The 14,316-nt window shown below is 40.5% G+C and overlaps 1 protein-coding gene across 18 annotated transcripts in view; it reads right to left on the reverse strand.

The window, feature by feature from the left end:
- Positions 1-14,316, reverse strand: part of SYNE1 (spectrin repeat containing nuclear envelope protein 1) — a 470,951-nt gene that overhangs the window by 39,934 nt on the left and 416,701 nt on the right. For 17 of the 18 annotated variants that reach the window (XM_078447468.2, XM_078447476.2, XM_078447472.2 and 14 more), the window contains one exon: positions 4,989-5,151. In XM_078447468.2, the coding sequence (XP_078303594.2) occupies positions 4,989-5,151 (163 nt within the window). Of the gene's footprint in view, positions 1-4,988; positions 5,152-12,003; positions 12,238-14,316 lie in introns of those variants that run through there. The other variant, XM_078447484.2, reaches the window with a different exon arrangement.

Raw genomic sequence — 14,316 nt, forward strand, 5'->3', positions numbered from 1 at the left:
TTCTAGGGCTCCAAAGTCAGTATGGCCCATTGTCTGGGGACCCAAATCAGGCAAAACGGCCAAGTGAACTCCCAGGTCAGACAGGGCCACTGGCTGGGCCTGCTGATGGGCAGAGACACAGGCTGGGATCTCTGCTTGGGTGCAGCTGCAAACAGGAATGCAGTCTGCCAAGACGTGAGTGCTGGCTGCCATAAGCCTCAGCCCCCTTCTCACTCACTAACCCATCCCCAATAGTCAAGCTATACAAGATCCCTTAGTGATTCTTATGAGATGAGATCCAAGTGGGCTTCCTGAGAAGGGTGCGGGAGCCAGGGAAGCCAGATGCCCATCTTGGCCATGAGGTGCCCTCTCAGTGCAGCTCTGTGCCAGCCATGAAGGACAATGTGGTCAGAGTGTGGTCACTCCTCTTACCCTTTTAATGTGGTCCTTCTGGTCTCTGGGGTCCGAGTGGGTGCTTTATCCTCATGGTTGGGTTTTGGGAATTTTACAGTGGTGCCTTGTTTATAGATAGGTGCTTGCTGGCCTTTTTGTGAGGGAGGCTTAAGTCAGAAATAACCTATATAGCCATATAGACGATGTGACTCCTCTACCCTGGAGCAGACACTCATGGGGAGACCATTGTGGAAACAAGGGCCAGGATATGAAAACCAGAACTGTAACTGACAGATTGCTGGAGGCCCAATATAGACAATTGAGTTAAAAATTCCAGAGGACCCAGTCATGGATGGGGCTGCACAGTTTTGTGAAATTTACATCCAGGAGCTCAACCAGATTGCCACAGTAAATATCAGAGAAAAGACCCCTTGTGCATCTGCTCAAAAGTTTCTGTTAAAATCAATATATGAAATAAGCTTGAGGGGTGTTATAATTATGATTAAATGCTCTAATACAGATAAAGAGTTTAGTTTCAGCTTTAACCTTCATTGATAGTGGTCCTGAATTGACATACAGCGTTTCTGAATTTATCCTTATTCATCCATAACACAGAGAAATCTGACAAAATGTTCTCTGAACCCATCTCAAGTCCACATATATTTCTGCCCAATTAAGTATGTAATAATTAAGTACACCGGCAAGAGAAACATATAGAAACCCCACAGAGGGGAACAGAAGAACATGCATTTCTTATCAGTTTAATCTCTTTTTAAATATTCAAGGGAATTTTCCCCTTTGGAGACAGATTACTACTTATCTGCCTTTTACAACATGGATCACAAATGCTTTAATTTTTTACAGAATCGTGGTTAACATTTGCCACAAAAGAAACTGTAGTGAATGTGATAGAATTGAAGTAAAATTTACTAAGCACCCACTTTGTTCTAGGTGCTGTGCTAAATGATTTTCATATTAATTTTTATAATAACACTGTGAACCATGCACTCTGGTGATCAGCATTCTATATATAAGGAATCTGAGGATTAAATAGTTCATTACATTGCCCTGGGCTATGCAGCAAAGAGGTGAAGCCCAGATTTGAACCCAGGGAGTCTTTACTTCTAACCATTGGCATATAGTTGTTTCCTTTTTTTTTTTTTTTTCAACTTTAACTTAAAATTTAATTAAAAGGCAATATGAACATATATTAATATATTAAAAAGTCAGAAACTACTGCCAAGCTTCCAGTGAATTAGTTCCCTTTTCACTCCTGATTCTCATTTTCCAGAAATAACCATTTCCATCTCTTGGAGCTCTGTCTTCCTGTTTTAATTTCTGTATTTCTAAGTAACAAGTTTATGTTGCTATTTCTTGATTTTTAAAATCTCGACATTATCTATGCTTCTATAGTAGAAACGGAATCAACTTCAACCTGACTCCCAGGGCTCCAGTTACTGTTTGAGCACATCTTCTAGCTAGAGCAATACTGTGGTTATTTAACATGATTACTTAATATTTTTCACATCTGAGCAACAGCCTATACTACGGTTATATTTCTTTTCATATATATATATATATATATATATATATATATATATATATATAGCATTTATGGAATCAGTAGCTCTCTCCTCTCTTTAAAACGTGAACATTCCTAGCCTCCATCCTTTCTCTTATGGAGTTAATACAACTCCTTCCATTATGGTTAAGCCCATTAGGTTATCTAGTTCAACTGTCTTACTCCTAGTAGACATCCATCCCAGAGGAGCCAACTCCCTACTCCAATGTGAACAGGGATTCTCCAGGCTTCAGGGCAGCTGGCATCTGGGATGTTCCTTCACCATCCGTCCTGGGAATTTTCTTCTCTCTCAGGTTTTATATTATTTTTCTTCTCGTTTTTTAGTATATGTGCATCTTTCATTAGCTTCCTGAGAATATATGCATAGGGGGTAAATATTTTATATATTAAATGGCAGGTGCAGTATTCTAAATTATAAATAATTTTCTCAGCTTTCTGGAGGCACCGTGTCACTGTCTTTTAGCTTCCAGCATTGTTTTGGAGGATCAGATTTTTTCATCTTGGAAACCATAAAGATCTTCCCCCCTTTGTCGGCCATGTTCTGAACTTTTATAATGGTTTTGCTTTGTTTTTATTTTTCCTGGGCATTTGTAAGTTTATGCTCTAGAAGTGCAGCTGATCCGTGAACAAAGCGGAGCTTGATGGCACCAACTCCCCACAAGCTGAAAATCTGTGTATAACATTTGACTCCCCCCACACTTGACTACTAACAGCCAACTGTTGACTAAAAGCCTTACCAAAAACACAGTCAAATAACAAATATTTTGCATTTTATATGTATTATATGCTGTATTCTTACAATAAAGCAAGCTAGAAAAAAGAAAATCATAAGGAAGGGAAAATACATCTGTAGTACTACATATTTTATTGCCTAAAAAATCCACATATAAGTGGAGCCATGCAGGGCAAACCCTTGCTGTTCAAGGGTCCACCCTATAAGCTTTTCAGTTTGGGAAACTTTTTTACATTACTAATTTGATAATCTCTTCCTTTTTAATTTTTTGTGGGGGACTATTATGGAATAACTAAATTGGATTTTAAAATTCTTTCATTAATCCTGGCTGTGATATAAACCTGGCTAGTAACATGGTGGGAGCTGGGGCAGTGGGCGTCATATCGTCAGGTACAGAGTATTTCATTTAATCTATTTTTCATATAGTGGCTCCAGCCTCAATGGTGCCCCGTAGCCCCAAACCCAAACTCCCTCTGGGCTGCCCTCTCCAAGGAGGATCCTTGGGCTTTCTATTGGAGTCAACAGGCAGAAGTTGCCTAGGATTAGGGGGATCTGCCAGTCAAACCGCTCCTTATTCAAATTTTCAAGCAATTTTCCATTTTAAAGTCCTATAGACTTGCTTTCTGCACTTCATGAGTCTTCTTGCATTTCTTTTTTTTTTTTTTTTAAGTTTTTTTAATGTTTATTTATTTTTGACAGGGAGACACAGCATGAGTGGGGGAGGGGCAGAGAGAGAGGGAGACACAGAATCTGAAGCAGGCTCCAGGCTCTGAGCCATCAGCACAGAGCCCGACGCGGGGCTCGAACTCACAGACCGTGAGATCATGACCTGAGCCAAAGTCAGACGCTGAACTGACTGAGCCACCCAGGCCACCCAGTCTTCTTGTATTTCCATGGCATGAATCAGCTTTCTCCATCCTCCATCCTGCTGAAAGCAGTAACTATTCATCTATCCACTGTGGTCTTCCAAAATTCTAATGGGCGTCTGTCATCTTTACCATCTTCTTTCCTCGTCTCTTTGCCATTGTGGGTTTTGACCTTCTTTTCCCTTTACGTTCATTTTACTGGGGTTTAGAAGTGGGTAAGGCTATAAATGTATATGCTCGATTTGCCATATTTACTTAGATACAGCTTAGGTTTTCTTACATTTGCTAAATTACAATACTGGCTATTAGAATTGTAACTGTTTTTAACCAGTTCTCACTTGTAGAGATCATTACCATGTTCTCCAGGAGTATTCAGGGAGCTGGAGGCCAACCCAAACCGCTATCAGCTCAATTATCAGAATTTCAAACACAAGAGAATCCATCAAGCGCTTTAATCTTACAAAAATGGGAAAATGTCCTGCTAACATTTTTTTAAAAAATAAATGTTGATTTAAATATTAAACTATTCCCACTATCTAAAACCTATGTTTTAATACCTAGTTGCACTGCTTTAAATAGTTCATGAAATAAAGTAAGCACACAGACTATTTTGTAAGATTTGATAAATGGGTCTGTTTATATTTTGTAGTATTTTTAAATTAAGCAACTTGGCTATAATGGCCTAAATGTAATGGAAGTAACCAGAGCGTGGACAGAATGTTCGAGGACAATCTAAAGGCATGGAGTAGCAATATTTCTTATGGGGGATTTTTGGTCTTTTCTACCAACAACTGGAGTCTGCTGTGCTTATTAAGAACAACGAAGGGGAGTAGGAGGGAAAAATCCTTTATGCGGGCATTTTTCACTTTTCATGGTCACTCTTTTTTACTCTGGCGGATGGTGTATTGTAGGCCAGTGTGGTGTACCGCCTTTGATGCACACATTACGGTAAAATTACAGCGTGTGTTCTGTAGGCCATGGAACACTCCTTGCAAAACCATTGTTTTAGACTCTAAAAACTCTAAGAATGCACTGTAATCTGTATTCAAACACCAAATGCAGAAAAAAAAGCTCCCTTCTATGCATGTAGTGGTGGGCTAGTGCCCTACACAGAAATAAACAAAACTGCCTGCTCTGTTATGGAGACATCACTGCAACCCAAGCAGTTTAGGATGTCTTCTTCGTGGACCAATGACATTAACCCCTAAGATAGCATAGCTTCTTAAGACTTAACTCCTTGGTGACGTGGGACCTATTTGCCCCAAACACCTGCCATGCCCAAGCCTCCCTCCCCTTTCTCAGCAGCTCCTCTGTCTAGCTTCCTCCTGATTTTCCTTCTCGATTCATTCACTGTCTCACATCCACCTCTGTATCCTGGCCAGGAGCACAGATGTTCAAGAGCCTACTTACTTCCTTTAGTTGATTTAAGTTTTACCTGCTGCTCAGTAAGCTTTTTCTGTATTTCATCCGAGTCACAGGAATCATAGACTATGGGCTTGGCCAGCTCTGACTCGATGTGAGCCAGCCACGTCCTCAGGCTGCTCATGTTCTTATCCAGCTGCTGTACGGCCACCAGGGTCTCCTTCAGCTTCTTTACCCTGTGGGCAGAGGAGAGACTTCACCTTCAGTGAGAGGCCCCACTCAAGTTTCCCTTGTGAGCAAAAGTGAGCACTCAGTCTAAAGCCAAGTTGCCTAAAGTCAAAGTCCAGCTCAGCTCAGCCACTTACTGGCTGTGACTTTGGGCAGTTGTACACCCTCCCTGGGTCTCCATTTCCTCATCTCTATAAAATGAAGGTAAAGGAAGAGTATGTGTGAGATCTGAATGAGTTGAATGATGCAGGGTATATGGGAAACATTCAATAAATGTCAGCTATGATGATGTTCAACATAGCTATAGTAACAGGTTACTATGGTGGTCACCTTATGGTGGTCACCAAAATTGTTATTTCCACAAATTATGTAATTTATACTAATATGAAGAATACCTGGGAGCAAAAAATGAACATTTCCAAATGGTCGGCACCAAAACAGATAACACACTCATGGTTCTGACTACTCCAGCCCTGGTGGGATTTATTCCAGCACCCTTGTGGCAAACTCAGCTAAAAGAAGAAAGCACACTTAAGACGAATGATCAGTGAGCGATCATGCGCACTTAATGCCAGATCTCGTTAAAGGTAACCGAGGACCCTTTGGGCTACAAGCAGCAGAGGGCAGATCCAGGGCCGACCACCATCTAGTCTTCGCCTGCAAAGCCTAGTTCAATGCAGTATTTTCTACACAGTATGTTTTTAAAAAATGTTTTCCCATTCTTTCCAGGAAGAAGTAAAAACCAGTTTGCTTAAGATTGCCACTTATCTAACAATCCTGTGTGGACATCCTATGTGTAAGATGCTGGGAAGACAAAATAAATAAGACTTGGTTATTTTCCTATGAAATGCACGATCTGACTGGAAAGCTGGACATGTCAACAGTGAAACATAACACAGTGTGAGAAGAACTAAACTAATGAACCAAGTCCCTGGCTAATAAATAGGGAGGAATCAATTCTGTCTGGCCGTCTTCAGTAATCATTCATTCGCTCGTTCAGTCTCCATTGGTTCAGGTCTATTCTTTCTACAAACATCTATGATGCTAGGTAGCCATGGAGCTAGGCGACAGAAATACAGTGATGACTGAAGGTTCATCCCAGCCATTGAGGAGCTGAGACTTTGCTGAAGAAATAACATTTGAGCTGCATCTTGACAGGTGGATACTAGCCAAGCAGAAGATTTCTGGCCTAGGAAACACAGGAAAGAAAATCAGAGATATGGGAGGCAGAGTGCCATAATGCTAGGGGGGGTGGGGGCTGGGGGGTGGGGGTGGTGGGAAGAGAAGCCGAAGAGAGATGTAGTTGTGCTGAAGCAAGACGGATGGATAGGCTAAGATTATAAAAGGCCTGCTGTGACACCATACTGGCTTTGTGCGAACTTTAAAGATAAGCAGGAACGTGGCCAAGACGTATTAGCCCAGGAATGACAGGATCAGTTCTGATTTTGAGTATGTGAGTTTGAAGTGAGGCTCGTATGGAAAACCATTCTGGAAGTAAACAGAATAACCCAAGCAGCTACATCAAAAGCCTGCACTTGGGGAGCCAGGGACAGGGGTGGGGTGGGGATTGCTAAATTCATGAACTGCCATGACGGGAGGCAGAAGGAGTTAAAAATGATGTGATTATATGGATGCTGCCGTCTCCGAGGGAATGGCTGAGGAACAAGTTCACGGGGTTAACGGTGCAGGAAGTTTGCAATATGACGAGTCTGCGGGTCGGGTAGACATGCATAGAAGTGTAGTTCACAGGTGTCGAGGAAAGGTCAGGGTTTATGCCAGGGTTGCTTTAGGTATTATTGGCACAGAGTGAGGCCCAACGAAAGGATGTATTTCACCCTGAAAGGGAATGGATGAAGAGAATGAATTTTAAAAGGCTGGCTCATGAAGGAAGAATCAGAGATATAAAAAAGAAAAAAAAAATCATAAAGGAAGAAGGTGACCGAGGAAAAGTGGGGCATGAAACCAAAGGCAGGAAAAACTCCAAGAAAGAGTGGTAGTGGTGGGGCGGGGGTAAGACTGATGTTGCTTGAGGGTGCAAACTTACAACAAGCAGTAAATGAGCTGTACAGATCTAATGCACAGTAAAGGAGCAAAGACAACAATAATTGTGCAATAATTATGAATTGTGATAACTATCGCTACAGGGGCAACCACACTATCATAGATCAATGTATCAAAGTAACACATCGTACACCTTAAATTTACACAATGGTACATGTCACATATATTCAATAACAAAATTTTAAAAAGAAGTGTTGGTTAGTGATCTGAATGCCCCCTTGATTAGATTCACTTGGTCGGCCTCAGATAAATGGATAAATGCAGACTCCTGGCTAGATTCCAATCCACTTCTACCGAATTAGAACCTCTGGGGGTGTGGCCGGGGAACTGGCACTTTTCACAAGCACTCCAGGGGAGTCTTAGATACACTAAAGTTCAGGTCAAATGGACAGCAGGATAGTATAATGAGACCTAAAAAGACCTAAACACAATGCATTTGGCTAAAGAAATACAGTTATGGTAAAGGAGTATTGGTAATTTTTTTTTTTTTAACCAGGCAGTAAAGGTGAGTAAATATGGTATGAAACCTGTAGAACGATCTGGCTGCAAGGAAACATTGATTTGTTTGTTTTGTTTAATGCAGTTTAATATTTGGAATAACTCTGGAATGTTTTCAAGCAGAGAATAAGGAACTTGTGAGAAAGAAGCCAATGACCGAAGGAAAAAGGAGGAGAGAAATGACAGATGAAAGCAGTTGATGGCACAAGGATGCAGAGTAGATGGTCAAGGACACAAGGGCAGGGGTACTTTTGAAGGTGTTTTCCTACTGAGTCAGGCTGTAAGCAGGGGTTTGGGAGGGCCACAGGCAATATTTCTCAGCTCTATTATTATCAAGTAATAGCTAGCAGCAAAAATCCATTAATGAGACCCTGGTGCGGGCCTGACACGGCTGAGTTTCCAGATTGCGCTAAAGAAAAAGGTAGACGGGAGTGAAAAGCACACGGTCAGTGATTTCACGTTCAGCCCATATTTGAAAGTCACTGCTGGGGCGCCTGCGTGACTCAGTCAGTCAAACATCCAACTCTTGAGTTCGGCTCAGGTCATGATCTCCCAGTTTGTGGGTGTGAGTCCTGCGTCGGGCTCTGCACCAACAGTGCGGAGTCTGCTTGGGATGTTCTCTCTCCCTCTCTCTCTGCCCCACCCCTCTCATAAATAAATAAATAAACATTAAAAAAAATAAAATTCACTTCTGCTTTCAGGCCACGAGTGCTCCCCGAAGCTCAGGAAACGGGGTCACCTTATTGCCGCTGCTTATAACATAGACGAATGCAGATGAGCAAAATACATCAACGTCTGAGGTGCCAACTTGGCTCAGCTGAAGAGGTATCGGCAACAGGACTTTGCAGAACTCCAGGGATGTGACATATTCCGAGGCAGGAATCGATAAAGAATGTTCTCAGAGACGGAGGACTTGCACCCCGAGACATCAAGTATTTCTCGGCTCTGTTACTCTCAGACAGCAGAGAGGGGCTTCTCAAGCGAGGGGCTGTTCCAGGATCACTTAGGGGTGCTTTCAAAGCACAGAGGCCACCGGCCAACTCTCTTCCCACCTCCTCCAAACTCCTCCTTGGAGGACTCTGAGAAGCTGCTCTGGTCAAGAGCCATGCTCTGAAGAAAATGTCTTATAACCAAAGTCTTTGCAGCATTTTCCTTCTTTCCTTCTTCCTTCCTCTTTAAATTTTTTTTTAGTGTTTATTTATTTTTGAGAAATAGAGTGCGAGTGGGGGAGGAGCAGAGAGAGAGGGAGACACAGAATCTGAAGCAGGCTCCAGGCTCCGAGCTGTCAGCACAGAGCCTGATGCAGGGCTTGAACTCATGAACCCCGAGATCATGACCTGAGCCGAAGTCAGATGGTCAACCGACTGAGCCGCCCAGGCGCCCCAGCATTTTCCTTTATTTTTAATTACTTAAAACTGATATCACCACTTCCATTATAAATAGAATGTTTACAAGCCAATGTTTCTCTCTCAAATAAAAATCTAGTCATGATGTAATCACTTTTCTCTTTGTCACACAAATGCTTTTAAAAGGATTTTCACTATGGCCAATTATTAATAATAATACCTGTATTTCATTAATTATTACAATACCTATATTTGAAAAACATTTTCAGTTTGTAAAGGTACTGTTAGGTACATTACCTACATTGCATGGAAAAAATATGTATGCATGGAAAAAAATGTAGGAATCTTACCTACATTGCGTGGAAAAAATATGTATTTAAAAATTATGTTCATACGCCACAATACATTCTATTGATAGGAAACAGAAAACATGTGTTTCTCTCTGTTTATCATGACTCATAATTCTATTCAAGCTAAGACTTCTCTAGTTATTTTTGTAAATACAAATTGTACGCTGTCCCCAGGGAAGTCCAAGGTATTGACCTTCAATAATAATTCCAAGAATGTTTACATACAACCTACTCACATTTTCTCACATATAAGACAAAACTCACTTGACTGTCAGCCAGTGAATAACAGTTTTAGAATAGCTACTGGATACAAAGCTGTAGGTGCACATTACCAATGGCCATGGCACGGGCTTGGAATTTAACACGGCCCTGGCCATCCTGCTTCCGTGGTCCAGGTTGAGAGGACAGTCTACAGTCAATAAACACAAGGAGACTGCACTGAGATGTCTGTCCCAGTTTTATCTCTGGAAGAAAGTCCTTTCGGGAACCTCTCCCACCTGACCAGCTTCCTGTCTTCAGATTTGGTAGCTGAACGCGGCCCATGCTTTGGGACACATGCTTTATAGCAACCTCATAATATCATCAGGGTTTCGTGTGGAGTTGGAGACTGGAAGAACACCTCATTCAGTGCTTGCTTCCTTCTTTCCCTTATTTTAACTCCCTGGTATTATTTATACACAAGTTCCTCTCCCCACGTTAAGTTCCTTGGAAAGCTGGAACTGTGAATTTCTACTTTGGGGTTTCCCCTTCCCCTGCCGTACTAAACTCAGTGCTTGGCACAAAGTTGGGCACTACTTAAATGCCTGATAAGCGTTAATAATTAGTATTCTACCTAAGTAAAAGACTTTTATTGAGTTAGCACAGTTTATTTTTAATTTCATTGATATTAAACGCATACTTAAATCTTCCAAGTCCAACGTTTGCGAATGGTCTGTCAAGTACTAAAATTCATTCATCCCCTTGGTTCAAAATTCATTTACCAAAATTATCAAAAGATCTAAGGCACAAAAGAATGTGAGTAAATACTGTTCCCCCAGATATTGTCTACACTAGTCAAATAATTTACAAGATTAGTAATCTTGTATAATATTGAATGAGTTCCCATAGAGCAGTTAGTGTGCAATATGTCAGGGGCATCGTGACATGGAAATGCTTGTTCATATAGTCCATTAGGGACAGGTTCCTCTTTCAAATGAATGTGTAAATCTTAGTGAAGTCAATGGGGGTGAGCATTTAAGTAGTTTTGCTTTCTCATTTTTTAAAACATGCATTTGACTACAAACAGCAAAATGCATTGTGTGTGTGTTGGGGGGAGCAGATGTGAGCTGAGAGGAAGTGGGTAGTAAAGCCCCCATACATCTTCCTTGACCTTACGAAACGCGGTATTTGCAGGACATGAGTCATTCTTTGGTAAGAAATGTCCCATCTTTTTTCCATTATTTCTTTAAAGGAAATCCTTGGGTAAAGTGTCACAATATTTCTATTCATCTATCACTGTAAGAAGTTTGAGCAACATTCCTTTTGGTAGCATCCAGGATTATAATTCAAAATGGATGTTTGCCGATGTCACAAGTCTGGGTAAGTTGTTTAGCAAAAGTCTTGTAAATCTGTAAATCCCTGCAGCTGATGGGTCTCTTTGCACAGTCCAGTGTGCCTCACAGGACTTCACCCTTTTTCAGAAGGGTTCTACTACTAAAACCAGTCGTCCAGCGTCTGAACACTGTTGCACGAATATCTATATACACATATACACGTTACATGTATGTATTTATCACTATCTTCCTTCATCCTAGTTTAGTAGATCCATCAACAAAAGCAAAAACAAAATTTCATATTCTAAATATAATAGAACCAAAAGCACCATTAGTAAATCCTATTCGTTAATAGGAATTTATTTGGAGGATGTTATGGTACAAGAATAGTATTTTTTTAATGAAGCTAAAATTCCTGATATAACGTTATTCTAACAGAAAAATATCATGAAATAAATATTTGCATAATACACAGAATTACTATTTTCGACATACATTTTTCCATTTGGCGTATGTTTTAAAACCTTTATACTGGTCAGTGACCAAAACTTACTGGCAAGCCTATACAGAAATGGCTTTTCTCATACACAAAACCCTCTGGGCCCCTGCAATATGAGATCTTTATTTAATAAAGGGAAAGCTTTCAGCCACAAAGCTGGGAACTGGCTAAGACTGAATTTCAGTTTCATCAGGAGCCCATCCTTTAAATAGCAGATGATAGACCAAGTGGATCATCTTACTGGGTCTCCTTCTGAATCTCTTTCCTGTGTCTCAGCCTCTCTGCCTCGGCCATACCCCTCGTATGACGCATACAGTCCAGAGACAACTGGAATACCAAGCCATAACCAAGTTCATTAACCTTTCCCTCCGGCTCCACATGCCCAGTAGGGGGAACAAGAAAACAAACCGACAAATAACTCTTGGGAGTCCACGGCCAACGAGCTCCTAACACCAAATCATCTCCACTTAACACTGGCAAAAGCAATTATGGATTAAAGATCCAGCATCTATCCTACGAACCCCACGTAACACGAAAGCTATGCACAATGGAAGAAACTCAAGGAGATGCCTGCCTTGTGACATCGCAGTTACATTCTGGGAGATCTGAGTCCACACAGCCGTCCTCTGCCATCCTCAGGGCACACAGATCTTCCGCCACCACCATGAAGCTTCCAACTTGCAAAAGTTAGGTCTGCAGAGCAAAAGGCTAAATCCTGCGTGGGGATGAAAGCTTCCCCTTGTCTGCGTATGGAAGTATGAAAACGCTCACTCTAAACAAATGTTGGTAGGTCTCTGCCTGATAATATGACACTGAGCAGTGACAAGTGGTCATGTTTCTAAATAAAACCTACATTCATTACCATGTGCCAGGCCTGATCTCCTGGAATGTAGGCCACGAGTGTAAGAAGGGGAAAAGGCTCAGTGTAATCTGCAAAGGAGGGGGAGGCTTTCTAAAGAAAGAAGGATATCAAAAATAAGGCTGGCCTGCAGACACTGCCATTCTGGAAGAACAGTCAACTCTTCTTGTGGGCTGTTTGCTAAGTTGGAAAGGATATTCGAAAAAGATCAATCGCCCAAATGCAAACAAACAAAACCTCCACAAGCGCGGCCCGTTGCAGTAGCAAAAAAGAGCAACTTCTTTTTGTCTGCTGTTTGAAAGGCGAGCTAAATGGTGTAAGTAGGAGTTTTAGGGGTTGTTTGGGAAGGTGGAATGGAAAAGATACTCAGTAGAAAAGGAGTTGGTCTTCACTTTTGAATAGACTGTTGAAGCAAAAGACTACCTGAAGAAATAGTATTCTTCCCCTAATATTCAAAACCTTTGTCCTTTTAAAAATAATGATGTACAGCGACACAAATAACATTTTCATTTTAAGGTAATAAAAAAAAAGCATCCGTTCATTGGCTTGGTGGGATTCAGATAAATTTATTTTGTGGATTTCAAGAGTTTCAAATTTTCTGCACTGAATCTATAGTAATTTCATAATTTAAGCTTTTAAAGAAAATAGCCTCTCAAATTATTAATTACTGGGAATTTAAAAAAATGTGGTGAATGCTGGCTGCTTTAAAACCTTTTTGGATCAAGGTATATATACACACACATATAAATACAAAAATAATAATGAACATTTTCTAAGTTCTTTTTAAAAGGCCTATAAGAGGAACTGCAAAATAAAAGAAAGCATTTGGTTCTGGTTATGCGAGATAATTGCTTTTAAAACAGAAACATTTTATTTTTAAAAGAAGCAAGCTTACATTTTACATAAGAAATACAGTCCAGACGACTTAGTTTTAATAAAATTACTTTTCAAATCCTGCTATTTAAAGATAAAATGGGTGATGGGCATTGAGGAAGGCACTTGTTGGGATGAGCACTGGGTGTTGTATGTAAACCAATTTGACAATATATTATATTCATAAAAATTTTTTAAAAATAAAGATATCTTACTGTGAATTCTTTATAAAACAATCACTCCTATAATTTATTATTTTTAACAATCAGGAATAGAAACATCTAAGCTTTGGTTAAAGAGATACGTAGGCCATGATTCCGTAACACTAGGGAAATTTATTTTTTCTTGATTATGACTAACATTCCTGAAAACTTGAGATCTTTGAAAACTTTTACTGCCGTTATTTTCCTAGTTCAATTCCTTTTTACCTTATTTAGTTCTCCTCATGGGTTAAAATTTTTTCCCCATGCTCATTATCATTAGGACAATATATTTGTGCCAACAAATGAAATATAAAGCAAGGCTTTAAAGACACGATTACTGTCATAGCAAAAAATGATAACAATATCAATGCCCATCAGTGGGGAAAATATTGGATAAACCATAGTATGTTATATATTATATATATTATTATATATATTATATATTATACACAGTATATTATATTATATTATATTATATTATATTATATTATATTATATTATATTATATTATGGAATACTCTGCAGCTATCTAAAAGAACGAGACTGGCATATGTGGCATTTTATAGTATTCACGGTCCTTCTCCGGCATTGCCTCTTTGGAGCTATGGCAGTTATTCTTATGAATATTTTGAAGATGAGGAGTCTAGGGCTCAGAAAGCTTCTGCAGCGAGCCCTGGGTCACACAGGCAGAACGAGGCGGACTAGACTCGGGCCTCTTGATTAGTTCTGCATTGTATCCGTGCTTGCTGCCTCCATACATTCCTGATCCTGGCCAGAGTTTTCCAAATTGGCCACCTTGAGATAAAGCCAGCCACAGATTCCAAGAATCAAGTTTTCTTTTTCCTCGAGTGTGGGTGGAACTCCAAATCCCTTCTGGGGGCAGCTGCCGCAACTTGACCAAGCCTTCCCTGCACTGCGTGTGCGTTTTACCTACACAGCCTCTAAACTCCCT

Source organism: Panthera onca, chromosome B2 (genome assembly GCF_046562875.1).
Source record: "Panthera onca isolate mPanOnc1 chromosome B2, mPanOnc1 haplotype 2, whole genome shotgun sequence".
Taxonomy (NCBI): Eukaryota; Metazoa; Chordata; class Mammalia; order Carnivora; family Felidae; genus Panthera; species Panthera onca.